The sequence below is a fragment of the Athene cunicularia genome (assembly GCF_003259725.1).
Source record: "Athene cunicularia isolate RWA chromosome 27 unlocalized genomic scaffold, athCun1 chr27_part1, whole genome shotgun sequence".
In the NCBI taxonomy this organism is placed as follows: domain Eukaryota; kingdom Metazoa; phylum Chordata; class Aves; order Strigiformes; family Strigidae; genus Athene; species Athene cunicularia.
Genome location: NW_020799138.1, coordinates 2,656,031 through 2,681,390, shown reverse-complemented (window position 1 = coordinate 2,681,390; position 25,360 = coordinate 2,656,031). Strand labels below are relative to the sequence as shown.

General features: G+C 48.6%; 1 protein-coding gene across 19 annotated transcripts in view; it reads right to left on the bottom strand.

The window, feature by feature from the left end:
• MAPT (microtubule associated protein tau) overlaps positions 1–25,106 on the bottom strand; it is a 48,883-nt gene extending 23,777 nt beyond the window's left edge. For 3 of the 19 annotated variants that reach the window (XM_026864837.1, XM_026864832.1, XM_026864828.1), the window contains exons 1-4: positions 25,012–25,100; positions 3,606–3,694; positions 2,162–2,248; positions 687–773 (exon numbers count right to left, since the gene is read on the bottom strand). In XM_026864837.1, the coding sequence (XP_026720638.1) occupies positions 687–773; positions 2,162–2,248; positions 3,606–3,678 (247 nt within the window). In that variant the 5' untranslated portion in view covers positions 3,679–3,694; positions 25,012–25,100. Of the gene's footprint in view, positions 1–686; positions 774–2,161; positions 2,249–3,605; positions 3,695–25,011 lie in introns of all 19 variants that reach the window. The other 16 variants (XM_026864841.1, XM_026864842.1, XM_026864844.1 and 13 more) reach the window with 13 other exon arrangements.
• Positions 25,107–25,360: the final 254 nt, after the last annotated feature.

Genomic DNA, 25,360 nt, shown 5'->3' with positions numbered 1-25,360 from the left:
ACATACTCATTTTTCACACACACAGACCTGACTCTCCCAGGGGCTCCTGCCTTCTCGCACACACACAGCACTGCTGCAGCTCACTCCCTTCTTCCTCTGCCCCTGAAAGTCCTCCATCCCTCCCCAGAAAACCAGGCCCAGGTGCAGTGATTCCTCACAGAGCATCCAGGCTGAATCTGCTACTTGACTTCCCCTGCATTATCCTTAAAACACGCTGGCAGCCACAGAACTGCTGCAGTGGCCTGGTTTTCACCTGCCGCTTCAAAGACAACCGCATGGGCTGGGCTGAGCGAGAACACCAGCGAGACAAGCAGCAAGGTCCTGCGGTGACTGCCTCACCTCGCCAGCAAAGCAGGGCTGCTGGCAGAGGGGCAGAGATGACTGGGATCTGCAGGTAAGCACTTAGCCTGGAGATGGGAGGCGAAGCCACCACAGATAGAAAGATTGTCAGATGTGGAGCTGAGAAAAAGAGAAGAAAAGGCTGCGAGTCTCCCCCAGGATGGGGAAGGTAAGAGGACAATTGTAAGCTAGGAATTATTTCTGCAGGCCGTGGAGAAGAAAGAAGCACGTATCAGGAGCAAAGCATGCCTGCAAGAGGTTTTGCAGTGTTATTTTTAGGCACTAACCAGTCCAGCTCTCTGCTCTGTCTGCATCAAGAGATGAAACTGCACCTTGGTCTCCCTCACCTGTGGTTCCTTCTGGGATCTCCCCGTGCTGTTCGACACCACCCTGATCCTCGTGGTCTCCTTCCTCCACTAAAGGTGCTGTGGCATCTGAAAAACAACGCAGCTTTCACATAGCCATTGAGTGGCAAAACCCTGCGGAGGCCAGGACATGCCTGAAGAACTTTTTGCTCAGAAAAGCACCCGAGTCCCTCCCTTGAGCCAGTGTTTGTGCAGGGAGAGAAATGAGCATGAGACAGCAGGGACACCATGAGCTGTCTCCTCTGCCACACAAACCTCACATCTCCAGCACAGTCCTTATGCAGCTGAAGGCTTTACCATAAACACTGTCTGAGAAGGCACAGCTAAAGGCAGCCACTGGTGCCCGATCTGTGTGCACAGAAATGCTATCTGCTTGGGGACATCACTGGTCTGGAGCAGGAAAGAACAGCTCCCGTTGGATACCTTCATAAACCGTTCGAGCACTGCGGCTGAGTCACGCTCTGGGCAGCTCTGGGACTGACAGATACCTGGCACCATCTACCAGAGGAATGTCTGCTCATCATGACAGTCCCAATCCAACAGGAAAGAGGGACAATATCCCCTTCTGCACCAGCCAGGTTTTACGTACTGATTTCTTGAGCCACATACACAGGAACAGAGCTGCTTCACAGACCAGCAGTTGGCCTACACCTCCAGTGGGACAGGGCTGGAATTGGTCAGCATCTCTGTCAACCTTTCTTTTAGATAAATTTTGCAAACTAATGCCTTTACCTGAAGTCTCCAAGAGGCAGGTATTTGGGATTAAAGCAGCCAGAGGAACACAAAAAGTGTAGTTAATTAAAATGGTGAACAAGTCTCTAGACCACTTCAGAATTAGATTCTTTCTACAAACACGGCATTCAGAGAACACTCTGGAGCAGCACTGACATGCCGAGTCCTACATTTATATCAGCACAGAGTTTTGTTTTATGTATAGACTCTGCCCATCTCATCACTCCAGCATGACTCATGCTGTAATAATGAACATGTAAAAATGGAGGGGGCAAAACCAGAGCTATGGGGGACAGCTAACTCTGAAAGGGAACACAGCGACCAGGACGTGCTGTCAGTATCTTGGGGGAGCACAACGATGCAAACCTCTGGCCCTGGGAGCACACAACATGGGATTGTTCCTGGCCGCGCTGAGCTAACAGGACCTTGCAGTCACTCTGTGAAAAGTCTTCAGGAAACAAACCACAAGTGTCTTCCTGAACTATAATAATAAACACTTCACCTTTTCTTGACTTCCAACCCACTGTCCATCTTTAAAGCTCACTATCTCATTCTGCAGAGTGGCATACATTGCTTGTGATGAGACTAGTGAAGAGCATTTGTCCAAGAGTGCAGACACTCCTCCTGAGCAACCCCACCAGAACACGGCACAGCGAGTCTTTCGGCAAGGTTTACCACGACCCCATCCATCATGGTTTCAAAGCAGTAAGTCAAAGAGCTCCCACCTTCCGTAGTTGGGGTGCTCTTAGCGTCAGATGTTTCAGAAACAGGCTCATCCGATCCATCATCGACTGGTATCTGAAGGGGATAGCCTGGAAAACATTCAAATACTTAGAACAAGTCCTTGGCTATGAATTATGGCCTCTGAGTTATGAACTCTGATTGCCCAGATCCACAGCAGCAAGAAACTCTAATCGGAGAGTATAAAACACCTGAACTAATAAGCAAGCAAAGCGTGAAAATGCCAACCAAAAGCACCAGTGTCATCACCAAAAGGAACAAGCAGAAACCCATCGGCAAAAGAAAAGCCCAGTGAACCGGACAGCTAGAAACAGCAAAGCATGGCACAAGCAGGAAAGGAGATCTTAGCAACGTAAGCAGAAAAGATGTACAACTTGTGAGTCACTGTTGTCCTCTGCCATTCCTGGAGCCATTAGCCTCCCTCCCAGAGCAGGCTGCTGAAAGCTTCCACGATGTGTTAATTCTAATCATTGCAAACCAGCAAGTCTCTGTACAGGGCTTGGTGTAGCACATTGGGCTTCTGTGCAACTTGGTTGCAAAAGTCATCTTTTGGAAGAGCAGGGCAAGAGGCTCGAGTCTCCTCTCTGCAAGGAGTCTGGGCAAATAAAATAACGAGAACTGAAGAAAACGACTTGGAAAAGAAGATTCAAACTAATATAAGCAAAATCCCTGGGAACCTGTGATGTGCAAAGCTAAGGCTACACGCTGAGAGGAGCTATCAGACTGAAATGCATTACAGAACCTGGCATGAATGGATGCTATGGATTCTCTCCAGAACAGAGACAATCCATTTATCTGGTGTAAGCTGTGTCCAAAACACCTCAAGAAAAGAAAATTAAGATGATGTTTATATGGAGCGTAGCTGGGAGTGAGTCCCACCGGGTTTGCTGGCTTTACATGGGTTTCCAAGCTCAATTGTGGAGCATGGTGGAATGAGAAAGGAAAGGCTTCTCGAGAAATGCAGGTCTGAAATACGGGGCAAAAGACTCTTGCATGGCCCCTGCTCCCAGAGCTCTCGGTTCAGTTCCCCCCATCTCCCTGTGCAGGTGAGAAAAGCAGGCAGCAAGCAGCACCCTTGAGCTGTGTCTCCAAATAAAAGCAGTGCTGTATTTTTATAGCAAACTAAGGAGTGAACACAGAAACACACATTTGCAAAGCTTCAGCTATAAGATCATCACGAGTCTGGATACTAGGGGTTGTTCTGCTCTTGCTGGGCAATGATATCAAACAGCAGCATTTTCCTACGACTATGAACATCAGAGCATCTTGTGGGCTACCCACTGCCCACTGGCTGCAGCCAGCTGATCCACAGTAACCTTCTGACACACATACCACCTCCTCCTGGCTGTCCCCAAGGACGCTGGCCCTGCTCTCCCCACTCAGGTCACTCTCAGGTCCTTTCCACCATCTCCTCCTGGAGGTGCTCACCTGATGGGATGTGCTTCTCCTGGCCAGCTGCGTGATCCTCCATCATGGTGACGTCCTGACGCTGCTCCGCCATCTATCAGCAAAGTTACCTGAAGAGGAGAGGAAAAACAAACACCCGTCAGGCAAAATCTGACACATCTGGAGCCCAGCTGGTGCGCTCCCATCTACTGCTCCACCAGACAATTTTGGTTGGTCAGACAATTTCCAGGAGCATTAAATATCCTCTTGCAAGCAATCAGCCAACACCAGCCAACAGTCTTTTCAGCCACTGTAAGAAAATACCTACTTTGTTCCCTTTTCCTGACGAGCCCTGAAATCACACCACTGTGCTCAGGGAAGGTCACAGCTCAAGATACATGTTACCTATTGGATTTCATACCATGCTGAAATACTCCCTGGAGCATCTAATGCTAGTGCGTCCAAATCCACCGGGAGCATGTTTTGTCTGCAGTCATCAAATGGAGGAGGACAGTGGGAAGTGAGTGCTAACATGCCAAACTGGGATCTAAAAGGCTGTCCCAGCCAGACACCACTCTTCAGCAGAGCTGCTCCAAGCTCTCGGCATAGGTCAAAGGACAGAAAAAAATTCACCTATGGGCACGAGCCAAAAGGAGAACACAGATTTTGCATAAAAGATATATAAAGGAGCAAATGTTCCTTGTGAACAAAGGGAAGGTCTAATTATTCCTGCACAAGCAAAACCATGTGCCAGTCACTGCATCCATCACAACAGGATATAGGCAAGTTCTGTCCAGATGCAACTTCAAAAATTCCACAGGTATTTAAGATGTCCCAAGGAAAATGACCATTCTGGTGCACACAGGACACTGCTTGGCTACTGTTTTGTCACAGGTGACCACCAGGAGCAGCAGGTAATTCTGCTGCATGCTCCAAACTCTGCCACTTGAACCAGTCTCTCAACAGCAGTGTCTGCTGGCAAGGCGTGATGCTGCTGCGGGAAAAGATGCCTTCTACCCCTATGGATACACCCAGCAGGGAAACACGGCTCTAACAATACAACAGCTGTCTAAAAATCAAACCAAAAGTGACATTCAGGGGTAAACCAGGACTCTCCAGAGATGGATTTGGACCAGGCACTCTTAGAGAAGAGGGTCTTGCTTGGTTGTGGGTCTGAGAGGGCAGCACAAGGGCTACTCAACCTGCTACTTCTTGCAGTGCTCAGGAAGCCAACACCACAGTGTTGAGTGAATAGGTCTGGGCGCTGAAGTGGAAGTAGAAAGGTGTTAAAATTCAGAGTTATTTTTCTAATGTGCGTCTATCTGCAAAAGGAAATGAAGTCGCCAACAAACATTATCTGCTTCTGCGAAGCAGGGACCACGTTTCTCCTTATTGTCCATGCTGGTTGGACAGACATTGCTTTTAGTTGACTTCCTAATAGCTGATATAATTACAGCCATTGGCAGTGATTAATAACCAGCTATTAGTGTAATCGCACATTTTCCATGGCCATCAGGAGCGAATGAATCCAGCAATGAAGCTCAGGTTACCAGCAGCAAGGAGGCAAACTGCTGTGGATTTGTTTGCTGGCAATAGATTAACTGGATATATGGAACTACGCAAGAGAAACTCCAATGCTAGTAACCAGATCTCTCACCCAGCTTTTTTTAAGCCTTAGCAAGATGACTATGCAATTTAATTTCTGCCTAAGACAGCCGCAAAGCCATTTGACAGATCTGTACCAAGTAAGTTCGAGAACTTGCCCTGAAAGGAAATCACTCATAAAACTGGAGGTATAAAACAGGAAATAATTAAGTACCTAATTTTTGTTCCTAAAATGGTGGGCCCTAATTATTTGGACATATGGCTGCCCTCCTCCCAGAGCTCAAAGGATCATATTGATGATATCCTGATGTCATCTGGCTGCTGCTTGATATTATTTACAGGTCTGTGTAGCACTGAAATACGAAAATATAATGTTAACCTCACGTACAGGGCACACATCCGGGGCCGGGTACAAGCAGCTTTCTCCACACGCTGCCCTATCTGTCGGTAGGAAAACATGGATGGGAGAAGCAGTTCCTACTCCACTCACAACTGGTGGTTCCTAACAGCCCTCCCAACCCAGCTCAGTTCACTAAACATCTACAGATATTTACATCTTCGCTTCCCAACTGCAGATCCAGAGGCAAACCCCTCACAAATCTGGTGGCTGGATTTCAGTGAGGCTGTTTCCTTATTCTGCCTCCTTTTCCCTCCTCCTCCCACCTGTTTTTTTGGAGAAGAGCAATTAGTGTCTTCCCCAATCTCTCTGAAAAGATACATTTAGTCCTTTCTTGCCTCTGGACAGGAATTTCCTGGGACACCGTCCAGAGAGGACTCCCAGCCTGACAACTAGTAAACTCGTATGTTCCACCAGAGGTTCATCTCTGGCTCCACGGGCAGCACTCGACACAGCCAAAGATCTTCCACTTTTCCTCTGAATAGAGCCTTTTGCATCTGTTCCATCCTGGCACAGCAGCAGGGAGCCATGATTCAGCAAAGGCCAGTGGATCTGCTGGCGGGCGCAAGGGGCCGCCTGGTCGCACAGGGCTGACTGTCACCCTGTTTCCCACTGACCTGCCAGGGCTTTTCAGCACAAAGAAATGGCTGGGTGTTTTTCAGAGAAGCTGACGATCTTGCTATCTGCCCAAGCTTTGCGAGAAGGCTTTTAATGCTGTGCTGCTCAGAGCCAGGCAGAGGCAGCTCCTGTTCCCACTGAGCTCCATGCTTGGCAGGATGAGGCCGTCTCAGAGGTAACGGACTGGAGGTGGACTTGGAAGGTTGAAGCCATTAATTTTGCAGAGATAAGAAAGAGCTCCCTTTTCTGTTACAAGGAAAAAAGCACACCCAAAAATCACAAAGATCCATCCAAAAACCACTCAGTGGGACCCTGAGAGCACCTGAAACCTGGCTGCAGCTCACAAAACACCCTGGACACTCATTCACTCGGACACAGCGATTCTGGGGGCTGACGCCCGGTTTGCTACGGAAAACAGGAACATCTCTCAGCAGATGAAGCACAGCGTCCTCCCGCCACGCCTGCAGCACAGCAGGCAGGGAGCAGAGTCACCCTGCACCTGAGCCACTGCGTGCAGCAGTCAGCGGTGGAGAAGAACAAAAGCCCCTCCAACTGGCATGAGCCAAGGGGCAGGGAGAGGGATCCAGCTCCCACACGGTTCCCACAGCATCTTGCTTTTAGCAGAAGAAATGCCCACTCAACAGATGCCTCTCTCACAACGCTGCCCCTCCCGTGTGGCTCGGGAAGCATTTCCTACAGCTTGCCCTCCGAGGCCTGCCAGGGCTGAGATTTAAACCCATTACAATAGGGCTGATGAAATTCCATCAGCACCAGATAAGCAAATAAATAACATTAAGCGCACAAAGCGATTCAATGGGTAAGTACAAGTGAGCCGCCACCACCATTATCTCTAAGCTGCAAAGCTCTCCCAGCAGAATTTGAAATACACAGGCCATATAATCATACAGTCCTATTCACCAGGAACATCATCTATAAAGATATTTTATGCCTCTCCGATGGATGCTGAACTTCATTCTCTCCCTCTTTCTTTTTCATCCATTGTAGATGTCAGCTAAAAGCATTGCTCACTCAAAACTGTACTGATGATGCACACAGTTTTGGGACAGATCTGTCCTGTTGAAACCAAGAAGCAAAACTGAATTGCCTACATGCAAACCCCTTCTTATTCTAGAGGGAAAGTCTCAGCTTTGCTCTGGGTTTTCACTCAGGTAATATATTCATATGTCTCAAGAGAATTTAAACCTTACTAAAATCGCGTATTTTAGATTAGACTTCTTAAAAATGGTCTGAAAATTGTGCATTTGAGAAACTACTTTGAATTCTGAAAACAGTCTCTTACTGATAATCCTACTTGTTTTTCTTTTGCAGCGGGGGAAGGGGAAATCCCTCTTAGGGAGAAACATATCATTAAGGGAAAAAAACATTCTAAAAACTGTAAAACCAGCCCCACCTTGACGCAATAGTTCAGTAATGAATAATTACAGCAAGGATAGCTGCGCCGAGATAAACTTTGGCAGCACCCTCTGTATGACAGATAAAGCACAAACCCTCCTAAGAATCTTATCCATTTCCAGCAGAACTATTCCTGTTAACCAGGGACACTATCTAAAAAGCAACAGCCTATCCCACAATTAACAGCTCCTCCAAACCTCGCATTTTTCAAACCCGCAGCCCGCCTTTGGAGAGAGAGAAAAGCCGTACTGAGCAGACATTTTGAGCTGTGCAACAAGGCATACGAGGAGGGAAGTAGGGGGGCAAAGTTTTTGTTGCCAGGAGCAGGAGAAAGGGGCTGATTTCTGGCAGTGTAGGCTCAGCCCACCAGTACCTCTGGTGCTTGCTCTGGACGTGCAACCTCGTTAGGGCCCTGAGCAGAAATAGTTTGTCCAAAAGGGGATTCTAACCAGTGAGAGTCCGGCCCATCTCCTGCCACCAAATGCAAGTGCTTTGCCATTGACACCAGCGTTGAGATGAGATGCAGGCTGGCACGCAGCGTGTTTCGCTCCCAAGCTTGGAGCTGCTTTCCCAGTGATAAAGGGTTATAAACCGGCTGCCAAGCCTCTGACTGCTTTGAAAGTTAAACATTGCCACCTCCACCCTCAGGCCGGTGTAACCTGGAGAGGAGCAGGTATTCCAACGTGCTGTAAGCAGGGGGGCTGGGGGTGCGTGTGGAGCCATCGGTGGAGCAAAGGGAGCGCAGGGCGGCTTGTGGCGTGCGGTCTGGCTCCAGATGCCACCACCCGAGCTCAACATTGAGCAACCAGGAACAACTCCCGAGCATTTCAATAGCATTTCACAGCTGAACCAGGCACCAGAACAGTCCCTGCAGGCCTGTGTTGTATAAAATGTTAGGGGCTAAAAGCCAAAACAGCAATTTACACCCCAAAGAGCCCAAAGCACGCAAGACCACGTGTCCAGTGAGGACAAGCCTTAAGTAAAAGGATGCAAACCTTTAATAGCCATTGACAGCACTGAAGTTTAGGTCAGGAAGTGAAAGCTATTAGTCAGTTCAAGGTCCACAACATACTTAAAGAATTAAAAAAAAAAAAAAATCATTTTCGTGGTGGAGTTTGGCAAGGATACTGAAAACAACATCACTACTCTCACAGGAGGTTGCAAAGACCTGACAGTAAAGCCTAGCAGCTTTACGTGATGGTTCCCACACTGCCTGCAAAACCACACGCTGCCTTTTGCCCAACACCACAAAGGTCTCCGTGCCAGCCCACAGCCAGCCTGACCTTGCTTCATTTGCAAGATGTAATGATCGTGAGTCAAGACACCAGAGCCACATCCCTGACACCATCCTGCATTCATGCCCAGGAGAACTGAGAGGAATGAAAGCACTGCTCTGCTTCCACTGCCTATTCTGCAAATTTAATTTCTAAATAGCTTGTTAGGCTTGAAGGCATCAATAAAATGGCTTGGTCTGGTCTGTCGGCAGAAGCAAAAGCTACTAGAGCACAGCTGGGGTGGCACTGTTTGGAGTAAAACCAACTGCTCGATTCACGGCAACCTCCCACCCCAGCACAACCCACACATGTGAAAACTGGTCCAAACGAAACAACTGCTGTATCCTTCCTCCAAGAGGAACTGTAACAACGGCTACAAATACTATTTCATAAAGAGGGAAGGAGAACAGAGAAGGCCTATGCACACAAGAAATAAATTAAATCAATAAACAAAATACATAAGAAGTTCCCAGCTAGAACACATTTAAGCTCCGTTTATAGGGCATAACCAGCCCCCCCGTGTTGGAAAGAAATGTCTCCCGTAAAGCAGCATGTTTCTCCTGCCTGGTGAGCCCTCTATGCTGCAGACCACGAGGCTCCACACAGCCCCATTCTGGCAGAGCCAGAGAACAGGCACCCCAGACGTCTTTCTGGAGCGCAGTCAGGACACATCACCACCCGCACAAAGACGCAGCAGAGCCCTCATTCTGCTGCCGCTCAGGCTAACCACCAGCAAACCACGCACAAAGCCTCCAGCATTCTCCGCCTGGGAAGATTTAGATCCCAAATTAAGTCAGGCAGCCCAAAGTCTTAATCCCTTGGCAAAAGGTTTCTTCGCAATGAAAGGTAAATAAAACCAGGGCTGAAAACAACGTACCCTATTGAGAGCGGCCCAGTGGCGGAGGGGGAAGAAAGCAGATGCCGGGGACCACACAGCTGTGCTTCGGTGGCACTCAGCCTTGCGTAATCTGTGCCAGACAACATCGTTAGCACTATCACAAAGGAGCACGAAAACGCATCCCCACAACCCTTCTGGTGCCAGGAGATGAGTGCTCCCACGATGCCTGTCCAAGGAAAGTGGGTCAGCAGCTGCACCCCACTCACCCGCGGGCCCAGCAACACGCGGGGCTACAACCGCGGCCAAGGGGACACAATCCGACAGTGACCATTCCTGAACGGCTGCGGGACTATCCCCAATCACAGAGGAAGAGGGAGAGTCTCAGTCTGCAGCGATTCAAACTGCGCAGCTCCAGGGATCACGAGCCTGGGAACCAATGGCTGGATTTACATACGCACAAATCCCAAAATAAACTAGGTGTTGGCAGATCTGTTTGCGGCTGGGTACGGGGGGTTACTAGCCACACATTGTAAGAAAATAGAAGGAAAGAGAAAATTCAGCAGAAGGTGAGTGCAATGCTTTGAGAGATACTGGCTGGATTTGCACACTCTGGTACTCATCACTGGGTCTAACCGAGCAGCTCCATCCTTCACGCTAGCCACAAAACATCCAAGCAATCACCCAGCTAATTTCCAGACACAAGCAGAGTAAAGCCTCTTGGCTATTGTGTCTTGTGCTCAGCTTCTCTGTTACCTAATTGGTAAGGGCAGTAAGCACCCACTCTTGTTACTTGAAAATTCAACAAACCTGAGCTATCTAAGTGTTACCTCTGAAAGGTGATCAAACACAAACAGGGTTTTTAAAAAAAAGCATCATTCCATCTGAATTAATTAAAATGGAGCGACAGCCCCATGAAATACCATCAGCCTGAAAGGTTGTTCATAATTCATAAGCAACTTCCTTTTCATCTCCTTTGTGTACTTCTCCAAGTACTGTTTTTCCGAGAAGCTGACAGAGCGGGGTATATGGACGGTGATCTCATTAATTGCAGGCACTGCCTAATATGCAGCGAGCTGAGAAAGTACATGGAGTTTCAAGTTATCTAGTCAAGAGGTTAGAAAAACTTCCTTCAGGTTCAAAGACAGACAAATGCCTCTTAGAACAAGAGGGTGTTGCAAAAGAAAGTCTCAAAAATGCACCTTTTTTTTTTTTTTTCCACATTTTTTCCATGTTATAGTTTAAGTGACTCCTTGGGAGCCTGGAACTTTTGTGACCTTTCTCTCAGGGCTGGACACCTTCCACGCAGGTGTGAGATGGGTTTGCGTTCACAGCTGAACAGCTCTGAGGCACAGGAGCCTCATCACAGTAAGGATGGTAACACTGGCTTCATGCACACCCATGTGGGATCCGAAGGTTACTGGGACCAGGCAATAAACAACTCCCACACCAGTTAAAGACGTATTCTCAAGTTCGGAAAGGAGATGGGGAAAGGTGAGGGTGGTCACAGGGCAAGGAAGCCCCAAGCAATGAGATACCACGATTCTGTACAAACAAGGGGATAGAAAAGCTGCGTTCAAAGACACAAGAGCTCAGGGAACCATCAAATCTAACCTCTCCACAGCCAAGAGTTCCGCAAGGTAACTGCTGGGGGTCAGCAGCTGGCAAAGGTCTCCAAGGCACGCTCGTGGCTAGAGAAAAGCCAAGGGATACTCACGTGCTGACAAGTTCCTCAGCATTGCTGAGAATTAAAGTAACAGAATTTGCCATCCCAAATCAGCTTAGGCCCAGTTCAGCAGCTGCCTCCAAGCAGGGTGGCAATTAGGAGACAGGATTATCCAGGCACACAACTCCAGCCCACGGCCTGAGCTGCAAGAGCAGCTGGACTCGGGAGATGGGAAACGGTTTTATCTGCATCTCTCTTTTCTGCCCAAACAAAAGGACGCCACAAATGTGGCCTCTTCCAGGAACAGGAATGTGCTGTGAATCGTTGGGGGGAACATACACAAGTGTTCGGCAATATTAACCCTAAATCTTGCATCGGTTGCTACTGACAGAAGCGCAGGGCGGTTTACCAAAGATATCTCATTATTCCCATTTTCCCTGCGGGAAACAGAGGTGAAAAGGCTTGTCACAGGGCAGGCTGGGGACAAACCAGAGTGGAAGCCAGGCTCCCACAGACACCACAACCCGCGTGCTCCCAGCTGCACTGCTCTCCTTCAGGCAGGGTTCTCTGGAGCAGCGCTTGAGTAGAGAAACTAGAGGAAGCTCCTGAGGGACACCACAGGGATGTAAGAGCCGCAAGGCAGCTCCACCTTCACCTCACCTCAAACCCGAGCACCTCCATGGCAACCTGCAGCATCTACTGGTGCTACCAGCATCCTCCTTCCTTGACCTTCCACCCCTTCTTACCTTTCTTTTTCACTTTTGTCTGGCTTATCTGACCAAGTCAAAACCAGCCTTTTGCAACACCACTGCAGCAGGCCTCCCTGTCCCAGCCTTCTCTTACAGGAGGGCGTTTAAGGGCGACTGCTGCCCAGGGTGGTGTCAGCGCTTCAGATCACGCTTCTTGTTCCACACTGATGCAAAGATCAGGCTGTGTCTAAACCCACTATCTTTAGCTAGATTAAAGCTCTGATCAGTGGGGCTTACACAGCATCAGAAAAGTAAGCAACAGTAGTTTTAAAGCTTGCCCTATCTGTTCAGCAGGCTCTTTGCGAATAGAAGGAAGAGAAGCTTCTTTAGCAGGGATTTACTAGGCTACCTTTGGATTTCTTCCCAACCCCCCCACTAGAGTATCTTGCAGTCATGCATTTCAGAGCCGTGAGATGGTTTCCGGGTGGATAAAATCTTCCTCCCCCAAAATCCTACTTGCTTGGGAAGCCCTTAAGCAGTTGAACACGTACAGCGAATCAAAGAGAAGCAGGAGATCTTATTTATCAGCTAATTCTCTTTGACTCTTCCTAGCCCAGGCTCAGCCCAACCCACTGGAAATCAGAGCATCTTCCCCGCTGCTGCAGGTTTTAAGGCGGGCTCACAAGTATTCAGGCTTGTACCAGTCATTATTCACTTAATAGAAAATGGTGGAAGCCTAGTACTTCCTCTGCACTGTCTTTCAAAGGCTGTGCTGCATGCCAAGACGTGGCTGAACTGCTGTGCACGGCAAAGTCCTCGGACAGACTCACGGGTTGCCGGGAGGAGCTGCTGCCCCAGCCTGGCCGCTGCCACCGAAGAGCAGCAGGGAAGGCAACACGAGTCAGCGTGTTCTTAGCTGTTACCTTCCAGCAACAGCAGAAAAGTCATGTTTACGTGTGCCTAGATGGGGAGAGGGAAAAGAGGAAAGAAAAGCTTCCAAAACCACCGCTGGAGTCTTAATGAAATTAGGACAGTTGACGGCACAACAGGGCTCTGCCCCATCAAAAGTCGTGTTTACTTGGGCTTGGCAAATTACATCATGAGGAGGAAAAGTGCTTTCCTGAGAGATCGTGCTGCCTGAAGAAAGAAAATCAGACATCCATACCCACGAACTGACGGCTGCCACACTCCTCTGTCACTCACATGGAACGATTATAAAGGATGTTCCCATGATAAGCAGCTGAGGAAGGTCCCTTTCACACAGCAGTCAGTGGGAAAAGGAGCCTGGCAGGGCTCATCTGGTCTGTGAACACTTGCAATCTACCACAAGCAGGACTATTAGCCTGGCCAGCAGTTTCTCATGGTTATCACAATTTTCTTCATTAACATGAGGTCAGAAATAAACTGACGGGACCTATTTCATGCTCCAGTGGGTACCACAACACATCCCAGGGCAGGGAAAGGCCGACAGACACAGAATCACCCCCATTTCCCTGAACACAGCCAATTTGGGAGGATGCTGAGCACCATCACACCCTTCCTGGGTTCTTGGCCAGAGCTTCTGGAATGCAATCCAGTCAACTGAAGAGCTGAGAAATAGCCCCAAACTTGCTCTCCATCAGCCAGCCAGACACTGATCACCCTCAAACAAACAGGAGGGTGAAAATATCCATGCTGGCTGACAAGACAGCACGGAGCCGAGCTCTCATCTGGGTGCTCCCTCCACCTAGCAGGCCTGCAGCGTGATCGACCAAAGCACCAGACAAAGGTGTTTCTAGCAGGTTAGTAAACAGCCTCTCCTTGAAAGCAGCTCTGCTGTTCATCTTCACGCAAGCTCTCCAGCACCGTCTCCATTTTACAACCTACTGCTTTGCAGCAGAGCCGTGTGCTGTAGGACCCAGCAGAGACGACTGCCAGCAGGAGAACCAAAGCTCTGCTATTTCCTTTCTCCGGAGGCTTTGTAGTGGCACACGTACAGCAGCATCCATTTGGTGCACCAGAACCACGGGCTAGAGAAATGTCGGAAACCTGGTTTGAACATGGGATCAAATACAAGCCCTGAACCATCTGCAGAGCGCACACATCAGCAGCAAGCCCTGCACTGAAGAGTTTAAGCTCGATGGGCCGTGTTTAAGTGGAAAAATTGCAGAGTCCACTGCAAGGAGAGAAAACCCCTGCAACACCATGCCAGCCCCATGAATCTTTCTTTCTTTGCTGCAGGAGAAAACAGCCACCTTTGCTGCGGTGCACAGAGCCAGGGCCCCCAGGGACACACAAGCAGGATTAAGCCCTCCTGCGCTGGGATGGATCACATCTGCACTTCCCAGGAGCTGCTCTAGGCAGCTGGCCTCAGTGCAAGCGGTGAGCAGGCTGCACCCCAGCTTCCCTCCCCTCCCTCTGTGTGCAAAGGCAGACGAGGCTGCTGCTTTGGGTGCTAGGCTCGAATGATGCTGACACTGAGAACACACCAACACGCAACCAGAAACCTCATCAATTAAGAGGATTTTATAAGGAAAATTTCATTTACACCTGTAAATTGGATTGGATTTACAAGAACTGGATACTTGCTACCACATTCTACCTCCACCAAGATGGCAACATGTACAGCACCCCAGGAAGGGCCCAAAATACACAGTGAAGAAAAAGTGGATACCTTGGCCTCAGAGCAGCAATGTTTTGATCATGAAAAGATCCAAAGAGCAAGGCCCCTACCTCAAAACTGGGCAGAGCCAGGCTTCAACTCAACAAGCCAGGCTCAGATCACACTGCTTGGTCCTTGCTCCCTACACCACCAGCACTGCTCCAACAGCCCACAGGGAGGTGGTTCAAGGCACTAAACCAGCAGCAGCTGAACCCCTGACAAGCAGAAATTGTGTGTGACAGTAGTGCTATGGGTCATCTCACCCCGGCTTTGGAGCACCTACGTAGCAGAGGGGGAAGGCATGGGGTGCCAGCACTGTGCCAGCACCAGCTGCCATTCAGCTGCACCTTGAGCCCCTCCAGGTTTTGCCTCCGGCTTGAAAAAGACGCTGTCAAGACACACGGCATGTGTTTATTGCTTACTTTGATCTCAGCTGCTCTTCTTTCTTTGATTTCACAGTGCTGACAACATTTGCTGCACCCTGACAGAACAGCCTATGCAGAAGTTCTGTGAATATTCAATGCTGCCACAGTAATTAAGATATTAAATATAAAAGATTTTTCATGCCACATCTCTAGCCTATAAAATGATCCTAGTTAGAGTGGATGTGGCAGAACTAGGAAAGTGCTGTGGACACTGATAATTGCAAGAGATTTTTCTCAGGGCAAGGAGAACATTCACAGTATCTTCTTGGATTGGGCCTTCATTTCTTAAAGTTATTTTGAGCTGTTTCAACACATGGATAGAAATTAAAACGATGACAACAGCACCATCTGCTCCAGCTAGTGCCACACCACCATGGCTGGCATCGCTCTTGCAGCGACAGAAAGCCTGTCCTAGGGAAGAAGCCAAGTCAGGTGAGTTTTCCTAGGGAACACTATTTCACTCCTACAGGATCCAAGTCTGCAGAGCTCCTGGCTGCAAAGATTGAAGATGCAGAAGCGCTCTAAAGCAAGAGGCTTCCAGTAGTGCCACAAGGAACAGGGAGGGAACGGAGAGGGTGTGCAGGCGGTCAGGCTGAGCGGCGCTGCTCACTGCCCTCCACGGTGGCCAGCAGCCCAGGGTAAGCACCTCAAGGACACACGTGCAGCTTGCCTGAAAAACCCTGGTTTACCACTACAGTGGCCACACAGGTCTCTACACACTCTGGTGACAAACCACCACCGCACGATCTGCCCACAGTGCTTATTTCACCAAGCCATTACTTGTAGCCACTTGATACTCACGCTCAGCACCAAATACTCTCTGGCGCCATAGTGTCCAGTTCCAGCATCCCAAAGATGAGTGACAGCACTGGAACGCAGCAGGATGCCTTATCACGACAGTCTCGCTATAAATACAGGGGAAGGAAAGAGTCATTCGTTCCTGACACACGGGTTTCTTAGCCAAGAAACAAACACAGCAGATCTCACAAGCTTTCGAGGGTTTAGCAGGACTTGTCCTCACCCCAGCAGTCACAACCAGACAGGGCTTGTGGAAGGCAATTTTAGCCTCTGTCTTGCTTTTCTGCATTATTTTTGCTTTTCATGACTAAGAGACACTTCAGATGAGGTCAAAAGTCAGAGTCTGTTTCCTGAATGTCTTTTTTTTTTTAAGGCCAAAAGACACAAACAATAGGACATTCATCAAGCATTTCTGCTACACTTACATCTCCCTTGTCACATTATTGCACAACAGTAGAAAACACACTGTTCCCTTAAAATGTTCACAACAGTATTTATTAAAAGCTAAAAGCAGCACTTCTTTATTAAATCTGTATCAGAAGGGGCAGTAAGAAGATAAACGCAGGAAAAAAATCCTAATCTGGAGGAGCTCAAGAAAAAAAAAAATATAACACAACACATGAGCAGGAGAGCACAGCCCAGGGATGAGTGCATGGTTCAGCTCCTGACAGAAAGGACTGGGACATGCCAACCAAGCCAGGGAGTGATGGGGAAACGGGTGGGCAGCCCAGCAGGCTGCCACCTCACAGAGCTGGGAAGCTGCAGCCCCAGTCCCAAGAGCGGCCGATCAGACTGCTCAGGGGCTGCCACTGCTCAGACAAGGGTGCTGGTGCCTGGTTTAGCTCCCAGTTTCACACACCATGTCACGAACAGCAAGTGAGAGGTGCGGTGGGAGACGGTAGCGTCTCCTGATACCCAGCACAAGTTAACAGAATTTGAGAGCCTTGCTTCTAAAACAGTAAAAACCCCACAGAAGCTCTGTTTGTACCTGTATTTTTCATAACGAGGGAGCACAGTTTGAACCATGCTGAGGGACATGACAAACAAGGATTTTTAAGTAAGGATAAACAGCAAATAAAAACCTTTATACACAAAACACATCCCTACTGAGCACTTGGATGTCTCTCTCCAGCTGGTCTCCGCCCAGTTTGGTTCACTCGGGATGACAATCAGGTAGCAATCTGTCTTGCCTTGATTCTAGTTTTATCGAGCCAATGAGCAGATTTGCAACAAAAGCAGATGCAGGCAGCATGAATAGTGACAATCCACACGGGAATCCAGACCATAATTCAGCTAAAGAGTTGTAAAACCATTATTTCCTCTCCCAACCTAAAGGCTAAAGGAGGAGCAAGTTGTTTGGTTGTTTGTTTTTTTTTTTTTTTTAAAAAAAAAAAAAAAAAAAAAAAAAAAATCAAGAATCCATGAGCATTTCATCCACCCCAGGAATCAGGTGGAAGCCCAGCTGGTGCCATCTTCCCTTCCACAAGGATGAAGAGTAGAAATTGTCCGAATTTAAGACTGCCCCAAGTCTAGGAATTCAGGCTCAATCTTCCCCAGTACATTTGTTAAAAATAAATGAGGTGCAATCTGTCTCCTCAGGGATTTTATCCCCTTTCAGCTCTAAATGCAGCTCTGCTGTCACACATATGATATGTATAAAAGGACAGCCTGCTTCAGAGCCTTACTTCTTGCTTAAAATAATATTGCTCCTGGTCTCGGGTTACGAGAGATCCATTCACGTTCGGTAAGGTCACAGGCTCTCTCTGAATCACTAATACAAAGGCTGGAATAAAGAGAGTTGCTGGTATTTCTTTTTATTGCAGTGCACGAATAGAGACAGACTATTTGGAGAGGCTCTGACCACACCTAGAGCCACAGCGCTTTGTCATTCCGTACCAAGGGAGGCAGAGAGCAGCCGGTGGGAGACGCTGGCTTCTGTCCTCACACTGACATCAGGCAGCAAAGCAAATCCCACTGCAGCCCGACACCTATACCCACCTTACAGAACTGCCCGTTTTCACAGATGGGAAGCGTTCAGAGCACTTCTCTCTCCGCAGACTACAGGACTTCAGTACCTAGTGATCCTTTCTCAGTTCCAAAACCCATTTTACATACACCGATCCCCCTTCAGCATCACCCAGGTATGCCCAGCTCCCTCTTGCTAACGAGGACTTTCTAGTATTTCACTCAGGCCATTTCAAGCTATTTTGCCACAAGCATTGATAAGGTGCTTTTTATCTGCACACAAACACTGCTACAACCAGAGTACAGGATTCTCCACTTAAAAACTTAAGCACCAAGAGGCTGTGGGATGCTGATAGAGCAAACAAACCCATGGAGTCAAAAAACCCTCCATAAGGGGAGTACCTGAGCAACAGTAACTAATGAAATACGCTTTGGAGCTGAGCACGGACCTCAGACAGCCGTGACAATAAACCCTATTATTAGACACAATAAAAGCAGTGACATATTTGAGAGATTAAGCATTAATAAGTGCCTTCACATTAAACAGCATTCATGACTCTCTTCCTCTCTCGCCTGGAGGAACCTGGGGGAAGGGAGGAGCTGGCAAGGTAATTCAGTTAACATTAAAATAGGAGAAAGGCAAAACTCATGCAAAGTAGGCTACAAAGCCAAAAAAATAAGGATGCACTGATGACAGCTCGGCAGTGCTGCAGATGAGATTCCCAGTGCTGGAAGCCTAGTACATGTGCAGGGAGCTGGGCTCCATCTTGCTCTGAGCAAGCCCAGTTGCCAAGGTCTGGCCAAAGGCAAGGGCCAGGCAAGCACCGGCTGCCTCAGCAAAGAGGCTCCCAGGAGCACTGCAGAAGAACACGGATCTGCTAGGCAAGATTCAGAATGGAAGGGAAAGAGGTCAGGAACAGGGAAGTTTGAGGAGAAAGGAATGGCATGGCCACGTGTGCACGTGGTGCTTGGATCTGGCCCAGGATGCACACACTGCTCGGGATGAACACAAAACCTGGGAGCATCGTGGTAGACTCCGTTCTCCAGCTCACAGCTGCCCTTTTTGCAGACCATTTGTCCACCACTGCAACCCCTGCAAGTTTCCTCTTCACAAGCCTCAGAGTCCCTCCCTCTATCACAGGGCAGATCCAATACCCTCATTTTAGTCCCATCCTTTCTGAATCCGTTCTGTTTACTGACGGGCAGTGACTACAAGCAACACTGCAGCTCAAGCAGTAGATCTTCAGCTGGACTTTTTACCTGCTTTTCTTTTTGTACCCAACAGCAACATTTATTATTTCTGCTTATATATGCCTGCCAGGCTCTCCATTATTATACCAGAAGATGCCAAGGGAAAAGCATGTAGTTTTCTGTCCAATTTGGAGATGTCCATTGTTAAAAACTACTTCTACAAATCCCTCCAGCTAGCTCCAGGGCAGCATCATTTGTCATGGTGATGAGGCAGCAGGTAAAACCACATATAAAGAAGTAACTTCAGAGGGCAGAATTTGCTTAGGGTAAAGTCTGCCCTTGAATTCAGAGTAAGTGGGAGCTAAAAATGAACCACAAACAGCAATCCTGACTTCAGACGAAATCCCAGCTTTGGGCTCGCTAACACCTGATGTGACACCACAAGCTACAGCTACCAGCAGAGAGCACGTGCAGCTCCACTTCTGTAACATAACCACACAAGCCAGCTCCATCACAGGTCTTGCTTTAAACCACAAAGGTAATTCAGTCCCAGTAACTCTTACCCCATCACATCCAGCATCTGCAGTGGGAGAGTAATAAAATACTCAGCACCTGCACGGAGCTAGTCAGCACTTGGTACGAGGTGGGTCAGCATTAGCAAAGGAACACGAGCCACATAGACAAATCTTAGGTTTCCTTTACTTCTCACCATACACTTTCAGATAAAAGTTGCACTGACACACAACCTGCAACTTGTTGTTGCACTGACACACCACCCTGAGAGTTCACCAAAGGCTGGAAGCTACAAGCCAACCTCCGGGAAGCTCATCCCACTGATTCACCCCTTCTCTAGGGATGGTCTCTCCCAGCACACCCCTGTCATCGCTGTGTCCTCAACCCAACCCCACAATGAACACACTCACCTTGGGCCCTGCAAGCCAGGACAGGAACGTTTTATCACCTATAAGCCCAGCACAAGCAAGTTTTCAGCCCAGACACACAGTTCTGACACTGTGATGCAGAAACGCTGTGGGTCACTGCTCCTGAAGCTCCCCACTCTCACACCTCTGCCCACTGAGGTCCAACGGCCCCTTCCCAGGACAGGGATAAGACAGTATGCACATATCCCTTCAGTCAGCTTCACTCCATTTCTTTGGCCCTCTTCTTGTACCCATTCCACTCGCATCTTGCTGCGCCTCAGCCTGACGAGAGCTCACACGATCCCTGTACTCACCACCCGCCACTGATAATCCACCTGCTACCTGGACATTAAACCCACAGTAGCCAGCCAAAAAAAAAAAACCAAAACACCACCACAACCACACTGCTTGCCCATCAGTTTGTGTCTCATCTTAACTGTGACAGACTGCTCTGCCCTCAACTCAACTGAGAATGTGCACAGCTGGCCAGATGTGTTCCCTGCACCAGGAAGCTCACATGAAGTGACATTTGAGAGAAAGGAGCAGAAAATGCTTCCCAGCAAGACAGACACACACCTCCATGGTACAACCAAGCCAGCGCACCCAGGATCTAAGTCGACCTTTGATCAAATAAAAGATTAAACGCTTCTTAGGCAGGGAAGTATTTAACCACTCTAAACACCCCCCTACTTAGCCAGTTTCAACTTCAAAAGGGCATCCCAGCAAACACTTCTTTCCAATGTATGGGAGACAGTTGACTTATCTCTAAAACAGATCTCCAGGCCAGCACACACATGCACGTTGCTGAGCCGGACGTGTTCAAAGATCATGGGAGAGGCTTCTTTAGATTTTTTGAGCCATTTACAAACACATCAAGGAATTTCATTCTGCAGCAAGTGACCTGACACACTGATGAAATCCATCTGAAATTACATCAGGCACTTCCAGGCAGACAGCCTGGGATGGGAGCTGATGGGGAGCCATGAAGTGAAACGCTGACAAGTGGCAGAAAGCCCGGCAACTCTGTACCACAGGATGTTCAAAGTCACACACACACTATTCAAAACCATGAATATGAGTAGCGTCACCACCTTTCTTGTAAGTGCTTAAGCTTTTCCATCAACAGCAGAGTTTAATACAGCCTTTCTTCCTATGGACTCGTAAAACCTGTCTCTTAAGACTGCACCTCATCCCACAATAACCCCCCCATCAGCCTTCATCCTTTCCATGGGCCTCAGAGCATCAGCACAGGCAGCTGAGCCACAGCTCCCGTGGAGCACACACACACACACTGCCCAGCTGAACAGGACAGCTCTGGGACAAAATCCACCCACCTTCCCAGGGCACTAATGGTGCAATCCCACCAACCACTCTGAAGCAATTCAAGAGTCCAGAGGGAGGGAACAGACACAAAGATGGACAGACAGTGATACCGGATCTGCTCTAGGAAGAGAGGTCAGGGCAGGTACAGCAGGGAGGCTGCAAAGATGGAAATAATTAGCCCAACTGCAGCGATAATCCTTTTAGCTTAACAGAAGGTATCCCCCGGTGCTTCCCTTTCCTTGGATATTTAAAGAAAAGAAACTGAAAACAGGAGCCACACCACATGTAATGACTGCCTTTACTAATCGGACTGCTTGGAAGGGAAAGGGAAAAAAATCAGTGGATTGATTTCCGAGGAGCATGAAGGGCTCATTAGACTTGCAAAGAAAATCCACTCAAGTCTAAAGGCACAGATACAACTCCTCCAGACTCCAGCGTAAACTGCATATGCTTTCCACAGGCACTTCAAAAACCAGCCTACAACCGGCAGATTTCAGTGGAAAACAAAGCTCCAACTCGCAGATGGAGGAGATCCATCCTGCTGCAAAGAAGATCCAGAGATTTGGTTCAGTCCCTCACAGCAGAGCTGTGTCCACCTTAAAAACCTCACAAGGGGTTGCCTGAAGGGCCACAAGTCTCTGCTATATCCACCACATCCTGGGGTGATCTGCAAAAACAGCGTGGGATTGAGGTCTGTTCACGCTAAAAAGGCAGGCGGGAGCAATGCTGCACAGAGCAGACACTCCACTTGTGCATCGCCAAGAAGGAGCCGCGATTCAAACCGAGGGCTGCACCTCTGGCCAGGCTGAGCCAGCCCAGTGCTCTGCGAAGCTCTGGCAGGGCTGCCTGCCACCACACAGCCCACTGACCTCTGCCCAGGATCGCTCACCCCAATTCTCTTCCCAGGACTGGTTTGAGATGAGTGGGAACATCTCTGCACTGCTCTGCAAGGATTAGCAATCCAGCTCAAATTACTGCTGCCATTGCCTCCTTTCTTTTCTGTCTCCACAAGCAGGCAGAGCCATGCCGGCAACCCATGCCTTACAGCACTGCCTACTTTATTGATGAGCACCCCCAACTGCAAGGATGTGCCCTCGGGGTGCACCCCAGACACCATGCCAGCCCACCTCTGGAGTCTAAACACCACAGTTAAGCGAGCAAAGCTCCTGCAGTAGAAAGCAGAGATTACACTGGATGGGCAGAAAAACCTAGAAAGCCAGCCCAGCTCCGATGTGACTGCAGCACTAGCGAGAGATCCCCTGAGAGCTGCTGTCCCTCTCCCAAGACATCAGGTGGTGCTTCTCAGAACAGAGGCTGGGAACAGCCAAGATGCCGAGCCCAGGGTTCCCCCTCCACCTGGCTACAGGGCAGGGAAACAATCATCTCTGATATTGTTTAGGAGTCTCAGCTGTTCTAACACAGCTAGAGGGGTCCATTTTGCTTTTGCAAGGAAGGGCTCACAGTGCTTTTTCACAGACTACACAGGGCTGTAGAGCGAGCCACATACCCACAAAGCACAACACATGACCCTGTTGTTCGGGGGCTGGTTGCTTTACCTGTGCGCAGAGCCACAACCATACCATGTTCCAGCAGCTCCAGAGACAGCCCTCACACACACACACACACACTCAGCATCACCTGGATGAAGAACCCACAAATCTGTCCTGAGTCAATGGCACTTCACAAGCTTCCAACTTTCAGAGCCCATCCCCACACCTACATACAGCCAGCACACGGCCTAGGAAACAATTAGCCAACCTACCAGCCAACTGAGCTCATCAACCAGCAGGCTACGCAAACTGAGAAATACTGGGAGCTGGGTGGAAACTATCACCCTGGTTCTTTCTTGATCAGTTCATCAAGTGTCAGACCATTGCTATAGCTAAATTAGAAGCACACCAAGACTCATCAGCACACTGGGCTGGCAAAAAAAGCTTATTCTGCTCAAGACAAACTCAAATCTAACAGCTTTCTTCCAGCTTTTGAATAACGTTCCTATTGGGAAAAGAGGGAATGGCCACCCTCAGCACCTCCCCTCAGACACCACTTGATGATCCAATTTTCAACGCTTCACAAACCAAAAGGGATTTGTCTGGAAGTCTGGACACGGACACACCCCAGCACCAGGATCTCGACAGGCAATGCCAAACGCCCATACAGGAGCACACAGACACTCTGACAGGCAAAGCGGTTATAGTTGTGCTGCAATAAGTGTCAGGACAATTAGTTACTCCCATGCTGATGGACAGAGGCTTTCAGAAGAAATGGCAAAGACACCATCTCAAAAGCATTTTCAACGTGACTTTCCCCAGCCACTGCTAATAGACCCATGACGCTGCAAAGCCCAACTTCCAAATGAGGATATAAATGTCATCAAGGAGCAATTTGCTCTACTCCCCGCTACTACACAGTAAAACCTGCTCAGCTAAGCCCCAGCAAATATGCAAGGAGCAAGGTGGTACCCAAGCACTTCCAAACCCCACGGCTGGGAAAACCCTGAAAAAAGACAATGATGCAACACAGATCAGCAAGCATGCAATTAAGTACGCTGTTCTTCAAAATAAAGCAGAGGAACTCAAAAGGCAGAAGATTAAGACACCCAACTTCCTGGCATGCTACAAGTGTCCCTGACTAGACACACCAGGCTCAGCCTCAAGGTGGAAAGATCAGTTGCAGTGCCATATTTCCCTCATTTTTATCCCATGAGGGCTGCTCTCCTTCCCCATGGCTTTCAAGAAGGAAATGAGAAAGCTGCAGTTCTACTTGTTGGGGACAGATAAAGATGTTTACTTGGTCCATCTGGGTCTTGCTGAAACTGCAGTTTAAGAACAAAAGGAACAGGACAGTTCAAATGAAATGCCTTGGGAAGAGAGAGGCTGGAAGCAGAGGGCAGCAAGGTGACCCAGAGGAACTGATGCAGGGTGAGGAAGCCTAAATTATAAGCCTGACCTGTCAATAGTTAACACATTACTTGAAAAGGGCGAGTAATGAGGGAGGGAGAGACACAAGACCCATACTTGTGCCCTTGTCACCTGCATTTTGTCACCTGAAGGGACTGGACCCATCTCCTCTCCATGGGAGCTTCCCCCAGGGCACACAGAGGTTCCATCAATTCTATCCTCATCTCAACTAATCCCAGTTGATGAAGGATAAATGTCTGTATCTTATCTGTGATGCCACCTGCCCCTCCCAGAGTAGCTAACAGCCTTGCTCTCCCAGGCAGAGACCACATCTTGATGTGTCTCATGTTCATGTCAGTTGGGACCTTTGCAACAAGTTCACCTGAAAGCTGCAGATCAGCAGCAAGCTGTTCCAGAGCAGAGCTGAACAAGTGGTCCTTTTTGAGAAACAGTCTTCGTTTGAAGGCTTCAAGCGACGACAACCACGCTTCACCCTTTCACTCATTAGAGCAGGGAGAGCTGGTTTAGTTCAACTTCTGGCCATCTTGCTGTGCAAGATGAAGACAGACCCACAGCACTGGACACCTCCATGCACACAGTAATGGCCTCATAACCGTTTAAACCAGAGCTCACAGGTGTTTCAATTTACACTCTACGTGTTCAAGACTCAACTGTCCTAAGATCCTCTCATGCTGCAAATCAAGCCTTAGGGAGGATGCAGACACAAGCAACCAACCTGTGGCATCACACCAGAGCACAAGAGCTGGGTCTCAAAAAACAAACCCTACCTGCATCTTAATTCCAAAGCCCTGAACGCAAGCCTTCATTTCCAAGGGCATTCAGCAGCACGACGTACCTCTGCTAACACTGGGGGATGGCACAGGGAAGTATGCCACAGCCATAGACCTCCTTCCAAACACCATTACTCTGTCTAAAGCAAGAATGAGAAAATGCAATAGTTTTATCAGGTGTGAATTATCTGCCTGGAAAACCTCTATGCACTACAGGTAAATCAGCCAGCACCTTGCTTTTCTCCTTAAGTTGCACATCTTGGGGTAAAAACCAAGCATTCTGCATATCAAGAGGCAACAAAGTGTAACTGGGTTAGACTATTTCTCATTTCTAGAGAGAATGAGA